The 15,373-nt window shown below is 40.2% G+C and overlaps 4 protein-coding genes across 8 annotated transcripts; 2 read left to right on the top strand and 2 right to left on the bottom strand.

Annotated features, from left to right (window-relative positions):
* Nucleotides 1–14: 14 nt before the first annotated feature.
* Nucleotides 15–6,239, bottom strand: msl1b (MSL complex subunit 1b). Of its 2 annotated transcripts, XM_047032215.1 has the most exons (10): nt 6,126–6,238; nt 4,770–5,529; nt 4,162–4,358; nt 3,730–4,049; nt 3,544–3,608; nt 3,313–3,380; nt 3,020–3,144; nt 2,827–2,899; nt 2,407–2,468; nt 1,942–2,047 (listed from the first exon to the last, which is right to left on the bottom strand). In XM_047032215.1, coding segments are annotated over exons 2-10 (1,569 nt in total). In that variant the 5' UTR covers nt 5,427–5,529; nt 6,126–6,238; the 3' UTR covers nt 1,942–2,045. The 2 variants fall into 2 exon arrangements, with proteins under 2 accessions (XP_046888170.1, XP_046888171.1); XM_047032214.1 differs by lacking the exon at nt 2,407–2,468 and having other exon boundaries at nt 15–2,047; nt 6,126–6,239.
* An 824-nt stretch (nt 6,240–7,063) lies between these two features.
* Nucleotides 7,064–8,082, top strand: LOC124476026 (gastric inhibitory polypeptide). The gene is made up of 5 exons (XM_047032993.1): nt 7,064–7,117; nt 7,224–7,320; nt 7,409–7,546; nt 7,811–7,902; nt 7,990–8,082. Coding segments are annotated over exons 2-5 (321 nt in total). The 5' UTR covers nt 7,064–7,117; nt 7,224–7,231; the 3' UTR covers nt 7,992–8,082.
* Nucleotides 8,083–8,287: 205 nt separating this feature from the next.
* On the top strand, nt 8,288–10,367 carry snf8 (SNF8 subunit of ESCRT-II). Its single transcript, XM_047032545.1, has 8 exons — nt 8,288–8,642; nt 8,747–8,797; nt 8,875–9,013; nt 9,147–9,251; nt 9,328–9,400; nt 9,563–9,704; nt 9,833–9,907; nt 10,013–10,367. The coding sequence occupies exons 1-8, from the start codon at nt 8,592–8,594 to the stop codon at nt 10,148–10,150; spliced, it is 774 nt and encodes a 257-aa protein (XP_046888501.1). The 5' UTR covers nt 8,288–8,591; the 3' UTR covers nt 10,151–10,367.
* Nucleotides 10,204–15,139, bottom strand: calcoco2 (calcium binding and coiled-coil domain 2). 4 transcript variants are annotated; one of them, XM_047032544.1, is made up of 14 exons: nt 15,014–15,137; nt 14,299–14,469; nt 14,025–14,127; nt 13,650–13,810; nt 13,216–13,341; nt 12,980–13,108; nt 12,801–12,871; nt 12,466–12,535; nt 12,160–12,327; nt 11,895–12,083; nt 11,697–11,792; nt 11,407–11,596; nt 11,264–11,289; nt 10,204–11,075 (listed from the first exon to the last, which is right to left on the bottom strand). In XM_047032544.1, the coding sequence occupies exons 2-14, from the start codon at nt 14,461–14,463 to the stop codon at nt 10,911–10,913; spliced, it is 1,659 nt and encodes a 552-aa protein (XP_046888500.1). In that variant the 5' UTR covers nt 14,464–14,469; nt 15,014–15,137; the 3' UTR covers nt 10,204–10,910. The 4 variants fall into 4 exon arrangements, with proteins under 4 accessions (XP_046888500.1, XP_046888499.1, XP_046888498.1 ...); XM_047032543.1 differs by having other exon boundaries at nt 14,962–15,130; XM_047032542.1 differs by having other exon boundaries at nt 12,801–13,108; nt 15,014–15,139.
* Between the last annotated feature and the right edge of the window lie 234 nt (nt 15,140–15,373).

Raw genomic sequence — 15,373 nt, 5'->3', positions numbered from 1 at the left:
AGAATTAGACAACGTGTTAGATATGTATTTTATTCCAAAACAAACTTCTGTCAATTATTTTGTCAACATACAATCATTATCATAGAAGAACAATATTGAATGTACTCAACATCTTAAATAATAGAAAAATAACAGCCATGTTTTATTTATTTACAGTTGTTTCAGAAAGCTATTTACAGAAGACCAATCTTACCTTTTCAAAAACCAGCCTATTTCTGTGGTCTGTTGCATTGTCAAGGCAGAAAGCTATAACCAAAATGTTTAAACAACTAATAACAAAACAGGATAAGATCGCAAGGAGTTAGATGACAACACTTTAGAGAAAGTTTGAGAGAAAGCAAACCTTTGATCATGTTAAAGAATAAGCTAGCCCATTAGGTTTCTGCAAGACATGTTATAAGCTAGTTCAAAATAACTTACTATACGTCAATGGAACTCACTGCCATCTAATATTCAACTACTGTAAATCAGCATATTGGGCAGGATGGAAACAGAAAAATCTGAAGTTCAAAAAGGACAAATTCTCGACCACTTTGAGATTAGACTACATGGATCAAAGTTGGAACAAAGCAGTGTTTTTTGAAAATAGTAGCCTAATCATGCTTTCAAAATTCAAACACAGATGTTTTTCGTGAATTAAAATGATTATGTTTAATTCATGACCCTATCATGTTGATGCCATGTGAAATAGATTTGACAGTTCAAAAACCATGCACACACACACGCAAGTAAAAAAATAAAATCATCAGAACACATATTTTCAAGTAAACTTAACAGCTCATTTTGATGACTACGATTTTGTTTATATAATGCAAACATCGGACAATTCAACACACCAATAGTTTCATAAAAGGATGCGCAACCTTACAATCTGCTCAGCATTGCAGTTGAATAACAACACATGCAGAGTGAGGATCACATTATATCCACACTGTAGTGCACATTGATTTAAAAAAAAAAAAGTTTTTTTTGCTTGAAGCGCCCCAGCAGAAGCAGTAGTATTACAGTGAATACAGACATATAAGTCATATCTATAGATTTGCTGTGAGAATTTATGAAGCCCAGTGGCAATTATCACAGATTTAGGAGAAAATGCATTTTAAGCTTTTTAGTTCAGTCATATCATATCCAAACTAATTGAAGCTGTCTCCCTACAGATTCAAGTCCTTATGTTAACATGCCTCATGACAGCTTGTTACAATTGAGTAACCATCAAATAGTAAAGCATTGAACACGCAGGTTTTAGTTTCAATGCCGTCGTATACCTAAGCAACAATCTATTCCAATTATTTTTTTGTATTATGAGATTTTTGCTACCCACTTGTGATATTCAAAGCGTGCAGGCTTTTCACTGATGTTAAGGACATGATTGCACTGTTGTAACTTGACAGACAATGGAACTTCTACACTTACTTAGCTGTTAATAGAGGGCTTTAATCTGAAGGGGTATAGATTTGTTTGCCATTTAATCAGTACAAGGGCATCTATACCTTTATCTAACTATAAAAGCAAAAATGTCTATTTGTGTGTGTCTGTGGCTCGATAATACAGTGCCCAGTTTTTTAGATTAAGTTGAAATAGTGTGAAGTTGTTTGAATGAGCAGTTCACGAGAAATAAGTATAAATGTGTTTGCAGCCATGTTGAGCTGCATGAAACTATCCTTCCGCACGACAGGATACGCTCCGAGACCCACCACGTTTGTCAGAGCACAAAAGTATTTCATTCAAACAGGCACTGCACTATTCTTAGCTAACAGAGTGGTTCTTGTCACTATCTTATTATAGGAGAACAAGCTAAGTGTTGACACATTTAAACAGTTGTTCACATAACAACCTAGCAATGCATGCTTGGCCAACTTCCACTGAAAACCTTATCCCAGTCCAGAAATGACCCCATTTCAGATCTGGGGGTTGTAGAAGGATTGGTTTTCATTTTCCGGACAGAAAGGTACCATCTTATTTCCGGCAGGTCCGGTGAGGGGTGTGTTTTTTGGGGAACTCGATACGGCAACGGCTTCTGTCATCCACCCAGGGAAGGTCAAAGTTCCTGCAGAGGGAGACACAAAAGTATACAGATTCAGAAAGGCTCTCCAAATTATGCAGGGTATGAGAAGGGTGATCGGGAAAATCCAACCCCTGCAACCTGAAAAGCATTTGGTTATCAGAACTATACTTTGCCAAAGAGGAAGAAAGACAATGACATAGTTTTTCAACTCACTCTGGTTTCTCAGTCGTCCACATATAATATTTTGTCAACCAACATGTTCATAACGAACTAGTGTGAATGGTTCTCCCCGAGTTAAACAAACAGGAGCTTGGCAAGTCCATGAAATTCATTTAGGCTGTACTTGTCTATCCATTGTTGTTTTCTATCTAACAAAACTTATGGGAGGATTAAATACTTGCATTTTGATGAAAGGTCTTTCTGTGAAACTCGCCCTGTTGCGCCACCTGCACCATGGTACCATCTTGAAAAATAGATTATGCAGAGTGATGGATGAACTCAGTCTAGTGGACATTGTGAAATAGCATACCAAACCAAAAACAACATACCTAGTAAAACATTTCTAAAAATAAAACAGATAAATAAAAAGTACAAAACAAAAAAACAAGACCAGCCCAAAACGTTTTCTACTTGTCCCTCGTAACGAAATAAAAAATAAATGCTTTGTTATTTTACATCATAGAACAAATGAAGACAGAATGGTGTATAGGGAAAGAGAGTGACATAAGAAGAAAGATCCTAGGAGGTGGACAAGGATCCCCCTGTGTGTTGAAGCAAGGGCCCAGTGATCGGAAAGGTAGAAACACAAAAATATGACTTACTCTTGAGTGAGCTTCGGTAATGGTCGACCAAACGCCACCACAGGAAGGAAAGGGGTGATGATTATGGACTCCACTGTAAAAAATAAATACATGAATAAATAAAAAGAGCCAGGGAATGTGGGGAGGGAAAGCAACAGTCTCAGCTGTAAGTGAAGTCTTTAGTGGTTCAGGTTCACGATGTAGAGAGTCGTACCGTCCTCAGTGTCAGGGTAGAAGGACAACACCTCTGGCTCGCTCTCCTGGATACCCTTCTTCTTGTTCATGCGCTGCTGCAAACGCTGAAACATACGCTGCTCACGGATACGCTGTATGTCCCACCTGGAAAAAAGGATCGAAAAAAGGGTCATACGAAAAAGAGTGAGCGATAAAAGACAAAAGTAGGAAATTATGAAATGTACAGTACTGAGTATGAGTCAGAACAAGTTATTCTGGACTGAGGATGAGACATTGGGAGTGATTTAAAGATAGAAAACAAACGTCCCATACCTTTTCCTTCTCTTCTCATCCAGCTCCAGTTTTGCGTGGCGTTTCAAAAACACACTGTCGTCTAACATCTTAACAAAACAATACAAGCAGTGAGAGTTAAAAAGTAATAAGGCACATATCGTGTGTACATCTTGGCACATGCCCAGACATTCTTGACTAAAAGTCTGAATTGCCTAGTATTCAAATCTCTTTGTAAAACTATAAAGATTGTGTCTCGCTCTCCTGTCTCACCTCAGGGATATCATTGGCTGCGTCTTCACCCAGGGGCTCCATGCTGTTTTCCCTCCAGGACGGGACTGTAAGGCATAAAAGACAAGGAGAGTCATCACCCTTCATCTGCGAAAGGAACGACACAAAATTCCGAATGACACTGGCACGGATCCTAGAACCAGGCCCACGCTTGTTAAATCCACTCACTGGCCACAGCCTCCTCTTTCTTGGGAGATGGCTCTCGCAGTGGTGAGGGGGGAGGCTGGTGCCAGCGACACAGGTACATCTCAGTGGTAGACATGAAGGGCAGCTCCTCCATCTGTGCAGTAAGCTCGGATTCCTCTTTGCCGGGGTGCGAGGTGTCCCTTTCCGACGCTGGCCTCCCGAGCCCTGTCTTCTCTGGGGTCTCTTTACTGCGCAGCTCCCTCTGATACGGAGAACCAGCTCCACACTCAGACTTAATGGGACTAAACTTAGGGCCTTTGCCTCGTGACTTCTGGATCTTGGAGTCAAGGAAACAAAATTTCCTGCCAGTGAGGATGGAAATGGGTTAGAGGGAAATAAGACAACTGCCGTGTACATAGGTGGTACTACTAACCGTACAATACATAGTTTGCATGCGAAGAGAAAGTGTTTCACCTCTTCTGCCCTTTGCCGCCCCTGCTAAAGGGAAGTGACCTTGGGCTGTTGGTCTGTGGACTGTCATCGAGCTCTAAGTCCCACAGGTCATCTTTATCTGGTGTCCATGGCTCCAGAGGTTGAAACAGGCGTTTGTCACGTGGGTCCTTCCTTGTGAGCTGCAAACGACGTTCCATGCGCTCAATACGCGCAAGCAGCTGATTGCGTGGAGAGAGAAAAAAAGTTCAATATTTACAACAAATACGATGGCATGCTAAGTATTTTATATGGGACTATATCTAGCTATGTGACAAATATATTTTTTTAAGCCTGCAAAACTCCAAAACAACAACATTTCATATATTGGAATCAGGGAGTTAAGTGGCTGAGCGGTTAGGGAATCGGGCTAGTAATCTGAAGGTTGCCAGTTCGATTCCCGGCCATGCCAAATGATGTTTTGTCCTTGGGCAAAGCATTTCACCCTACTTGCCTCGGGGGAATGTCCCTGTAATTACTGTAAGTCCCACTGGATAAGAGCGTCTGCTAAATGACTAAATGTAAATTGTATTGTCTGAAGTCTTGGCCTGCACCAGATGTACAACATCACTCTGCCTGAATGCTTTTCATACCGTTTCCTTGTCAGATTTGAGCTCATCTATCTCCTTGTCCTTGGCCTGTAGCTGTTGTTGCTGTTGCTCAATCAGGTCCAGCTGTAGCAGGAGAATCTGTCGGAGGCAGTTGGCTTGTGTGTGCGGATTCGCAGGGGTCTTCCTGACATTTCTCCACTTGCCTTCAGTAACCAGTTCAATGGAAGCAGTGCTAAGAATTCCTCCAGACGAGACTCCTCTTGCACTCTCATCAGAACCAGCATCCTTGGAGTTCGACAGCAACTCTGGGTTATCCATATTGTCAGTGAGGGTGGGTTTATTATTGACTGGTGTTCCCTCACCCCCCATCAGTCTGGCTGGGGACGACAACACCCCAACTGATTCCCTATTGTCCCCTTGAACTAGGGGAACTCCTGGTCTGTTTGGTGTAGCCACCACTGTAGCGCGGACTACTTTTCCAGTGTAATTCTGATCTAAGATATTTGATTTGCTGAAATCTCCTCCACTGTTGTGTACGCCAGAAAGTACGTCATGAACATCTATGACAAAATCACAGTTTTCCCTCTTGATGGCAGCTGAGTTCAAGTTCACAGTTCTCAGTTGTGTTTTGTCAAAGTCGGTATTCTCTGCTTCTAGCTTGAATCGCGCAGGAGGGAACAGAGTGGATCTCAAAGTCATGGCTACATTAACTTAGACACCATTACAGAATGACTGTACATTCTGTAAGGCAGCCAACTTCGCTAAGCTCCATTTCCTGTCATAGCAGTGAAGTGCCTGGATCCTGTAGAATACATAAAAAATAGGATTTTTAATAATGGTTGATTCCTTTGCTGATGGACAAACAAAACACTGCACTGCGACTGATCAAGTATCACGTCTCTTCCATTAGTTACTGGCAATAAAAGCTATCAAGCTAGCTACGTTGCTGCCAAACAAATGCAACAAACCACATTTCGCAGCTAGCTACTTCTAGCAAAAGAACTGTTTATGACTTTACAGCCTACAGTACTTCGAAGGAGCCTGGGTAGCAGTGTAGCTTAGCGTAGCCGCGTAGAAAGAGGACATAAATACTGACAAATCGCACTACAAAGAAAGACGCATGAATATTATTGCAGCAGCCAATCTAGTACAGTAGCTTGTGCCACTGATATGGTAGACTAGCTAGCTGGACTAGCTAGCAAGCGCTAGCATTTGGCAAAGCATATTGCCTCCATTTTGGACAACGAATTGATGAAAAACAATAACAGTGTGGCACTGACTCTTTAGTTACACGTTTAAACTGCGTATGTCGTAGCTACCAAGCTCAAAATAAGCACACGTTATGCAACTGAGTTTAATCGGGTTTCTCATTGTTCTCTTATTCTTTCCCACCCTCACCTGATTTCTTTCATGTTCCACTTTTGCAGACTTCTTGTTTACAAAGCGACAAAGAATGGCGTAGTCTACGCGCAATAACTGAATGGTTAGCTAGCCGTTTTGTGTTTTGAATGTTGCAAGTGTATCGGCAGGGGGCGATAAAGAGCCATGAATACATTTGACCTCACCCTAGTCTGACTTGTTTTTGTTTGGATTTATCAAATTCTTTAAATACGACCACTGGGATGGATTTCAATATTGGCCTACCTGTTAATATTTTGGCATATTCAAACATGACGTACTACAATTTTATTTGGGTGTTTTGTTAATATTATTTGTTTGTTTATTTGTTTGTGTAGGGCATTTCTTGTTTGCCTTATCAAAACCAGGTTGATTAGGCCTACTAAAAGCTTCTGCTAGGTGGTAGTGATAATGAGTTCTGTAATAGGAACAGGAGGCTTAAAAACATAAAGAAAAGTACCCTTCACCTCTGAAATATCACATGTACAATTGGTGACGTGCTTAGATGTATTAATATATTATTGCTTGAATATATTGTGTCTGAGGGGGAATCTGATGACAAAAAACACTCAATGGAATTATTGCCCACAGCATTGAAAACATAAATTTTCTTATCATAACCATATCCGTTTAACGTTTCACATCCCTCAATTCCCTATTCTGATTAGTCTAATGGTCCTTAAAGGTTTCCTTTGGTTACGTTAAGGGTAGTTACCTCCAATAAAGTGATTTGAGCCAACCGATACTTTTAAAATGGAAAATATTCCTGAAACCTCAGCATTTCTCAGAATGCCTGCTTATCAGTAATCACATGTATATCAGTGTAATTTATACCCTAATGTAGTGGAACTAAGGTGTTTTTCATCCTAATATTCCGGTTGATATACAGACTACCTCTGAGAAACCGTATAAAAGGAAAACGTATCAAGGTAGAACACAATGTTGAGCTAGCTTATCACACAGCACATCCAAGAAAACCCTCCATTCTAAAAGTAAGGCGCAATGTGCATTGCCATATATTTTTTTACAGTACTTCCTCTATTCTCAATGTGCACCTTTTTCTCATGGGAGAGTGTATGCTATGTTTTTGTCCACCAGTAGTCATCATGAAGGTAGAGCTCTTTGCCATTGTGTTCCTTTGCCTGGCTGGTATGTTGCATGCTGAGGCTAAGGCTCAGCAGCTTGGAGAGTCCAGGTATGTCTTACTTGTCTATTCCAAGGATATTATTTAAATGTACAAGTCTGACATAAGGTTGAGTTAATGTGTTATGTGTTTGTTGAAGTCTCACAGGTAATGGGCAGCGTCTAGGGAGAAGGTATGCAGAGTCAACCATTGCCAGTGACATGAGCAAAATCATGGACTCTATGGTGCAGAAGAACTTTGTAAACTTTCTGCTGAACCAGAGGGAAAAAAAGAATGCGTAAGTTAGTGTGATTGGGCAAGACAGATAGGTGTAACATTTACAATTAAGACATTCTCTGGAGTCAGGTGGCTGAACGGTGAGGGAATCGGGCTAGTAATCTGAAGGTTCCCAGTTCAATTCTCGGCCAAATCAAATGACGTTGTTTCCTTGGGCAAGACACTTCACCCTACTTGCCTCAGGGGGAATGTCCATGTACTTACTGTAAGTCGCTTTGGATGAGAGCTTATACTAAATGTAAACCTCATATTCTCTTTCTTTCAGGCCTAATGTCACTCCAGAGGATGATCCAGAGTTTCGCATGTACAGTGATCTCCTAAAAAAGATTGCTGTGTGTGTCCGCAGCAAGGACCTCTGTGAGTTAATTTGACGTTTGTGGAAATATTCTTGTCTTAGTCACATGGTCAGAGATGATAAGGCCTATGTGTTCTCTGTTTTTGCAGGACCCAGCAGGCAATGTGACCCAAACAATTAGAAGCTTGATGACCTCTGCCTTTTGATCTGAATTACAAGATATTTTGTTTTTGTTTCAAAGTGAATAAATTGTTTCAATCAACATATCTAGTTGGGTTCATCATTATAACTCACCTACCAAACGGACACATTTAAGACATTATTGTAGACTTCCTATTGAATTAGCCTACTGATTGCTCGATGCATCCACGCGAAGTTTTGGCCATTTGGCTCCAAAGCGGTAGATGGCAGTGCACAATATTACGCCAACAAAACCAATGTACTTCCTGTTTAATACACAAACAAGGAAGTGTCATTATGGCTCTCAAAACATCTCAAACAAGAGCGTTCATGATTTGATCATGCGCGTTTCAATATTATTATTATTAGAAGAAATTTTGACATAACATTATTATATGCATAAGGTAGCTCTAGCAGTATTTACATCCAAAAAGAAACGTTTGAACCAGAACTTGAGATTGTCCACAGTCAGCTAGCCAGTCAAACATAAAGAAGTCTACAGCTGCCTGGCTTTTGCCCTCGTACAAATACAAAACAAATATATAATATTAGTTAAAAAATAAACAACATCATGCGGAGGGGAGTAGGTGCGGGTGCTATTGCAAAGAAGAAACTTGCCGAGGTATCCAGCCATACCAGCTCTCATTTTCATAGCAACATACCTAACTTACTTTTTTCCAGACACTTTTGCTCGGTGACGTTTTTGTACTTTCCTTTCCTTTTTAGGCAAGGTACAAAGAGAGAGGGAATGTTTTGGCTGAGGATCAAATTGTGCAGGTGAGACAAATCTTCTGTGAGTTTGTAAATTAGGTGTGTGTACCTGTAAAACACTTATTATAAAATATTTATCTCAGATGTCAAAGCAGCTGGAGACATTCAAGTCCAACTTGGAGGAATTTGCCAGCAAGCACAAACAAGAGATACGAAAGAGTTCACAGTTTCGGGTCCAGTTTCAGGAGATGTGTGCTACCATTGGGGTAGACCCTCTTGCCTGTGAGAATAACATTTGATCTCTTCCTTGTTATGATTGATATTCAGCTGTTATACATTTGCCTGAATCGAATTGGATTCTATCCAGTGTTGTGAGCATCTAGAGGGTGATCTAATTATGATCTGTCATGCACAGCTGGCAAAGGCTTTTGGTCAGAGATGCTTGGTGTGGGGGATTTCTACTACGAACTTGGAGTTCAGATTATCGAAGTATGCCTTGCCCTCAAGCACAGAAATGGAGGTCAGTTTCTATTGTTTTGTAAGTCTTTACCACTCCTTTATCCTATGACTACCTAATGTGAAACCTTTTGTTTTAGGACTCATAACCCTAGATGAACTCCATCAAAGAGTATTGAAAGGAAGGGGGAAATACGCTCAGGATGTCAGTCAGTGAGTATCAAAGGCTAAATATCTCATTGACTTTAATCAGCGATCATCTCTTTTTATAGGTATGCATATGAGTTATTATGTTGCAATAATCAGACTTTGCCAAAAATGCATCCAATGTTCAGTTTCCCTGCAATTTTATTAAATTGAATCTACTGCTTTCAGAGATGACTTAGTGCGAGCCATAAAGAAGCTGAAAGCCATGGGAAATGGCTTTGGCATGATTCCTGTTGGAGGCTCCTACCTAGTGCAGTCAGTCCCAGCAGAACTCAACATGGATCACACTGTAGTCTTACAGCTGGCTGAGGTGATCTTTCATTTTACCAATGGTGTTTGTTTCGCTCCCTTCAGTCAACAAACAGATTTTGAAATGTATCCGATTGTTTGTTGGCCGAATTTAACAACTCAAGTGTTGCTTTCTCTGTTTATTTGCAGAAGAAGGGCTATGTTACAATAGGTGAAATCAAGGACAATCTAAAGTGGGAACGAGAACGAGCTTGTCACGTGCTGGTGAGCTTCCACTAAACAGCCAGTCGAAAAGACTGTAATGGTTACCATCAGAATCTTTTCTCTCTAATGTTTCATAATGCTCATTGCACTTTTTGCCTGTCTTAGGAACACCTGTTGAAAGAGGGCTTGGCATGGTTGGATTCACAAGCTGCGGGGGAACCTCAGTATTGGCTCCCTGCTCTGTTCTCTGAGCTGACTTCCCGTGATGTCACACCGGAGGAGGCCAATCAGATGACGCCTTAAGAGAGATGTGGTTGGGATTTATTTTAAAGAATGTGTGCCTGTCCGGAATACACTGCATTGCAAAAGGGTGCGTTTATTGCAAGTACTTTTCCAGGTCACTGTGGATTACAGATACAACATGTTGTTTCAGTGTGTTATGTTTCTGCATCAATTGATTATCATGGGTTTCACTTTCATGTTATATCATTAAATCACCTTATCTGTATTTTAAAAAACAGTTTGGTGTAAAGCACTGTAAATTAGCTTTACAAATATGACATATATTATTATGAGACCAATTTGTTAGATAACTTTATTTGTTGCATTGATTTATGTTTGAGCCATTAAATAGATTTTGATGAACCAACCATTATACTTTCACACCCTTTCACCATTAGTCACTTTGAAAGATGGATTATGTGAACATCATATAGATCAAAGTAAAGACAAACTTATAATTATATTATTGATGCTGTGTTACACCTTACTTTTCTTTTCCTTCATTGTAGATGCCATTATCCCATTATTACAGATTTTTACTGAATGGTTTTATACAAATTAAAACATAAGCATAACTGAAACTACCAACATCTATTTCATTTCCTTATAGTATACCCTTACAAGTTCAGTACATAAAGTAATATCTTGATTACAATTTAAGTGGGACATTTAGCTACATTATAGAATAATCTTCAAAGATGATATTATCTGGATGAATTCCCTTCTTCAAGTACAGCATCGTGCATTTATCATTTCGCATTGGGTTAGAGGGCTGCATTCTCTACACCTCATGGTTGTAAACGTGATCTTCAAACACAGCCTGCTCCATGGAATCACAGATGAGGGTGCAGAAGGGGCACACCCGGTGACTCTGCTCGTGTTGATCCAGCTCGTCCTGGGTGATGCCAGGGAACTTCTCCTGACAGTGACGACACTCCAAGGACAGCTGGGACAACAATGCACGATGAGTCAGTGTTAACTCGAAATCTGTTTACAACATTAAATTACTGCTTAATATTTAGCAAAGTGTGGCATGACAAACCGTCTACTACACTAGCAGCTGTTTGACAGTTATGGTAATTACAGTCTACTATTTAACTTTAAAACGTTTATGAAAATAATGATTTCACATACTTCCACCTCTGGGTCTGTGGCACTTCCTGAAAGTAGAATATATCAGTTAAATCAATAAAGCCCTTTGAAGAAGTAAAATAACAAAACCATAAGACTGGTGTCATAGCAAACCATTAGTTGAATGGTTGATAAAGAGGGCCTACCTATCATGATCTCATAGGGGTTCCCATAATGGAGTGAGTCTGAGCCCTCCCTGTCTTGCTCCTCTGTGTTAGTGAGGTCAGGTGAGGAGCTGGAGGGGTTTGAATGTTGCAGGGATACAGGGACAGCAAGAGGGGTGGCTTGGAGGCCAGCAAACTCTCTTTGAAGCTTCTCAATGTCTCTTTTCAGTTTCTGACAAAAGGGACGAAATGCAAAAGGCCATCAACTATAAATAAGGAATGAGACACATTAAATAGGCTCGGTAAATACTGTAGCTAACACTTGAAAATACCTGATTTTTGCCCGTCAACTCCTCATTCTCCTTTTTTGTAATCTCTGCCATGTTTGCCTTTTCTTCAAGATTGATGTACAGCTCAGCAAGCTGCATCTGAGAGGGGATATTCATTTCTGATGAGCAACATGGTATTTCTATCAGAATGTTTTCTCATTGAAACTGACTGACAGTCAGTCTTTATAACACTGAGAGCACCTCCAATTTGCTGCTTTTCTGTTTCTCCTGAGTCATTGCCATGGACCTGCACTCCAGATCATGTAGGGTGTCCTGAAGCTCCCTTTCTAAATCCTCGGCCCGTCTCTGTGCATTGTCGACAGCCCGTATCTGCTGGAGCAGCTTTGTGTGAGTCTCCTGATTCTGGCGTTGGAGGGTCTGATATTTGATCTGGGGGTACAGAGCAGACTTTAATTCCCTGCACATATTCAAGGGGCAATAATGTGTCGTTCAATTGCTTGCTCACATTCAAATCTCCATCCACCATCTCCACCACAGATTCCCTCTCTGATAGATTCCTTCGTAGTTTTTGGTTCTCTTTCTTCAACTCCTCAAGGTTATCTGTGAGGCCATGCAGTTTGTCCAGTTCTGCAAGGAGCCTCTCCTTCTCTCTCTCACTGCTCTGCAAGTCTACCTGTAAAGGACAGAAGGACGGTCGGGTTGGAATTCGGTATTTTATGTCTCTCCTTGACATGAGTGTATGTTGATATTAAATTAACAGATGGCTGAGTTACAGGCATTCATGTTCAATTACTCAATAGAGGGAAAATACCTGCTGGAGCTGAATATTGTCCTTGGTTCTGATATATTCCTGCTCTGATTCCTTGACCTTTCGATTCAGCCTAGTCACATAGATCGCAGGGTTAGAGACCGCAGAGAGGCACATGGAGAAATATCCTCAGCAGACTGATGTTAGGTCATCAATTGTAATCAGAGAAAACAAGGCTATTCGCATTGTCACGACTGAGCTGTGTCACATTATCACTGTGTTGTGAACTACCTGTAGATTCATGAGGTATTCTAGAAACGCTTTACTGCATTTTAAAATGCATTTTAATAGCTATCTCACCACCCTCTTAGACTAAACATAATAGCACAATGACTCACTGGGCAATTTCTGCACTCTTTGCTTCAACCTCTTTTCTCAGATCATCTCTCTCCTGCTTCAGCTGACTGACCTTCATCACACAGCAAAAAATAAGATGAGATTTGTTATCAACATCAGCTGTTAAATTATAAATGTCACATGCCATGCTGTAGACAAAATCAGGTAAACATAGGCCTACCTTCTGTCGCTTTTGTGACTCGTTCAAAGAAGTCGTGCTTTGAGTCATTTCTTCCTTCTCTGTGGCATCCTTTTTCTGAAGTTGCTGCTCTTGTTTGAATACCTGCTGTGCCAAATCGTTGGTGGACACCTATTAAAAAAGTGTTTTGGTGTTTATTCAGTGTTCTTCAACCAGTAGAGGTTCAAAATACTTATACTATGATAAAAAACTGGTAAAAACCGGTACTTCAAACTGACCTTCAAGTGTTCAATTTCTTGCTGTTTCTTTTCAAGTTCAACTTTAAAGATCTCATTTTGTTTTCTCTCTTGTTCCAACTCCTTGAGTAATTCGTTTTTCTCCCGTTCACTCTCCTCAACTTTGATCTAGATTAAAACAATGAGAACCTCATTATTAGGGAGTAAGATGGCTGAGCGGTTAGGGAATCGGGCGAGTAATCTGAAGGTTGCTAGATCGATTCCCGGCCGTGCCAAATTACGTTGTGTCCTTGGGCAAGGCACTTCACCCTACTTGCCTCGGGGGGATTGTCACTGTACTTACTGTAAGTCGCTCTGGATAAGAGCGTCTGCTAAATGACTAAATGTAAGTTATGTCAGAAACACAGGCGTTGTTAAAACAATGAGCATATGAAAACAAGTTAACAAGCTGTATATTGTGTAGTTAAGTGTGTCACCTGTGTTGTGATCACCAATAGGTCATCCTCCAGGCTACAGTCCTGACGTATGTGCTCTGTTGTTTTGAAGCTGAAGGGGGTGCTCACGCCCTTTACTATGCCGTTGCTATCAACATAGCAGAACTGATAGAACTCCGTCTCATCCTTTGGGAGGTAGTATTCTAATAACAAAGACACAATCAATGCCTAGTAATTTACAGCAAGTTATTATTTTTTTACCTACTATTCAGTCATTTTGTACAGTTTGTAGAAACATAATACCCCAATTTCTATGTAAGCTAAGTGTTTTTTACTAAGTGTTTTAGTATTTTTTACAGTTCAGATAAATGTAAATGTAGTTAACATGCTTTCTAATAAGGAACTGGATTGACATACCACGAAATAACACTTGTTTTCGAACGGAATCCTGTCCTACCACATCCAGGGATGGCTCCACCCACACAAAGGTGTGGTAGTCCTTCATGGAGCTCCATCCCACCTGCGGTGCAGCACATACCACAGCTCAATAGGCTAAATGACTACAGAAAATGATGTCCCTTGTAATACTGGTTGAACTGATTTTGAAAAGCAGAGATCATGAGCAAAAGTCAATAGCCTCATTGAAAGGGTATAGTTGATCAAATATGAGGCCAATGTATGTAATTCTCACCTTGCAAATTCCCACCCAATCTCTTGGATTAGGTTGGAGACCGGCAGTCACAATGTAATGACACACTATTTGAGTATTTGGCGGGTATGACGGATGGATGTCATCGAAGATGACCTGCGAATATGATGATGATTCCATGACATTTGTCACGGTGGGATTCTCCATTACGTCCTGCAAAATTCCCCCAATGGAATGTGGTTACGTAAGAGTTCAGATAACAAATTAATCTCCAGACAATTAGTGGTTCACAAATCTGTGATTGCAATCATGTCTAATATTGACTGATCCACGACAAATTGCTGTACATTAATGTAGGCTATTCCTATTGGCTAGTTATTAGTCCAGCATAACAGCCGCAGAGAAAAAACAACATAAAGACTGTCGTTTTACTTTCACTTTGTATTTGTAAACAATGCAGGCCTTCGTCTTTTAAGCTTTTGTTCAACATTCAGGCATACCTGTTAGGCTACCTACTTATTTCTTGATAGTAAAAATAAGTTTTTCACAGAATTGCAATCTGTACTAAACAGATGTATTGTTATGGCCTAACATTGATAACGTTGTTGTCAAATCAAGCCAATCTAGAGAAATATAAAGAAAACGAATGTGAAAGTAATGAGAAGTCAATCAGCTATAGTTTTACGTGATATCAGTTCAACTCACATTTAAAATCTTCGCAAACATATCGTCCTTACATTAATAAAATGTAACTTACACGTATGAAAAACAAACAGGCCAAGGTGTCGCAACTCGGACGTCAGATCATGACAGTCACATCCAAGCTCAGGGAATAAACTCTCAAATGTTTTTTCCACCCCACACACTTTCGAAACTCATTTGGGGGTCATGGGAAATGTAGTTCTTCAGTGAACTAAAGTTTTTTGCATTTAGAGTGATTTTGTAAATGTGATTAAAATGAGATTCACAGAACATTTAGGCGTGGTAATAATATAATTTGAAACAATATGAATCATAAAAGTGACGAGTTTTAAAGGGCTCTGAAAACGTCGTTCCTAACAACCAATCACAGCACATACAACGTAACTCACACACAAAAATGTAATTGGTCAAAAGG

The sequence above is a fragment of the Hypomesus transpacificus genome, chromosome 13, assembly GCF_021917145.1.
Source record: "Hypomesus transpacificus isolate Combined female chromosome 13, fHypTra1, whole genome shotgun sequence".
Classification (NCBI taxonomy): Eukaryota; Metazoa; Chordata; class Actinopteri; order Osmeriformes; family Osmeridae; genus Hypomesus; species Hypomesus transpacificus.
This window is presented reverse-complemented; position numbering and strand designations above follow the sequence as displayed.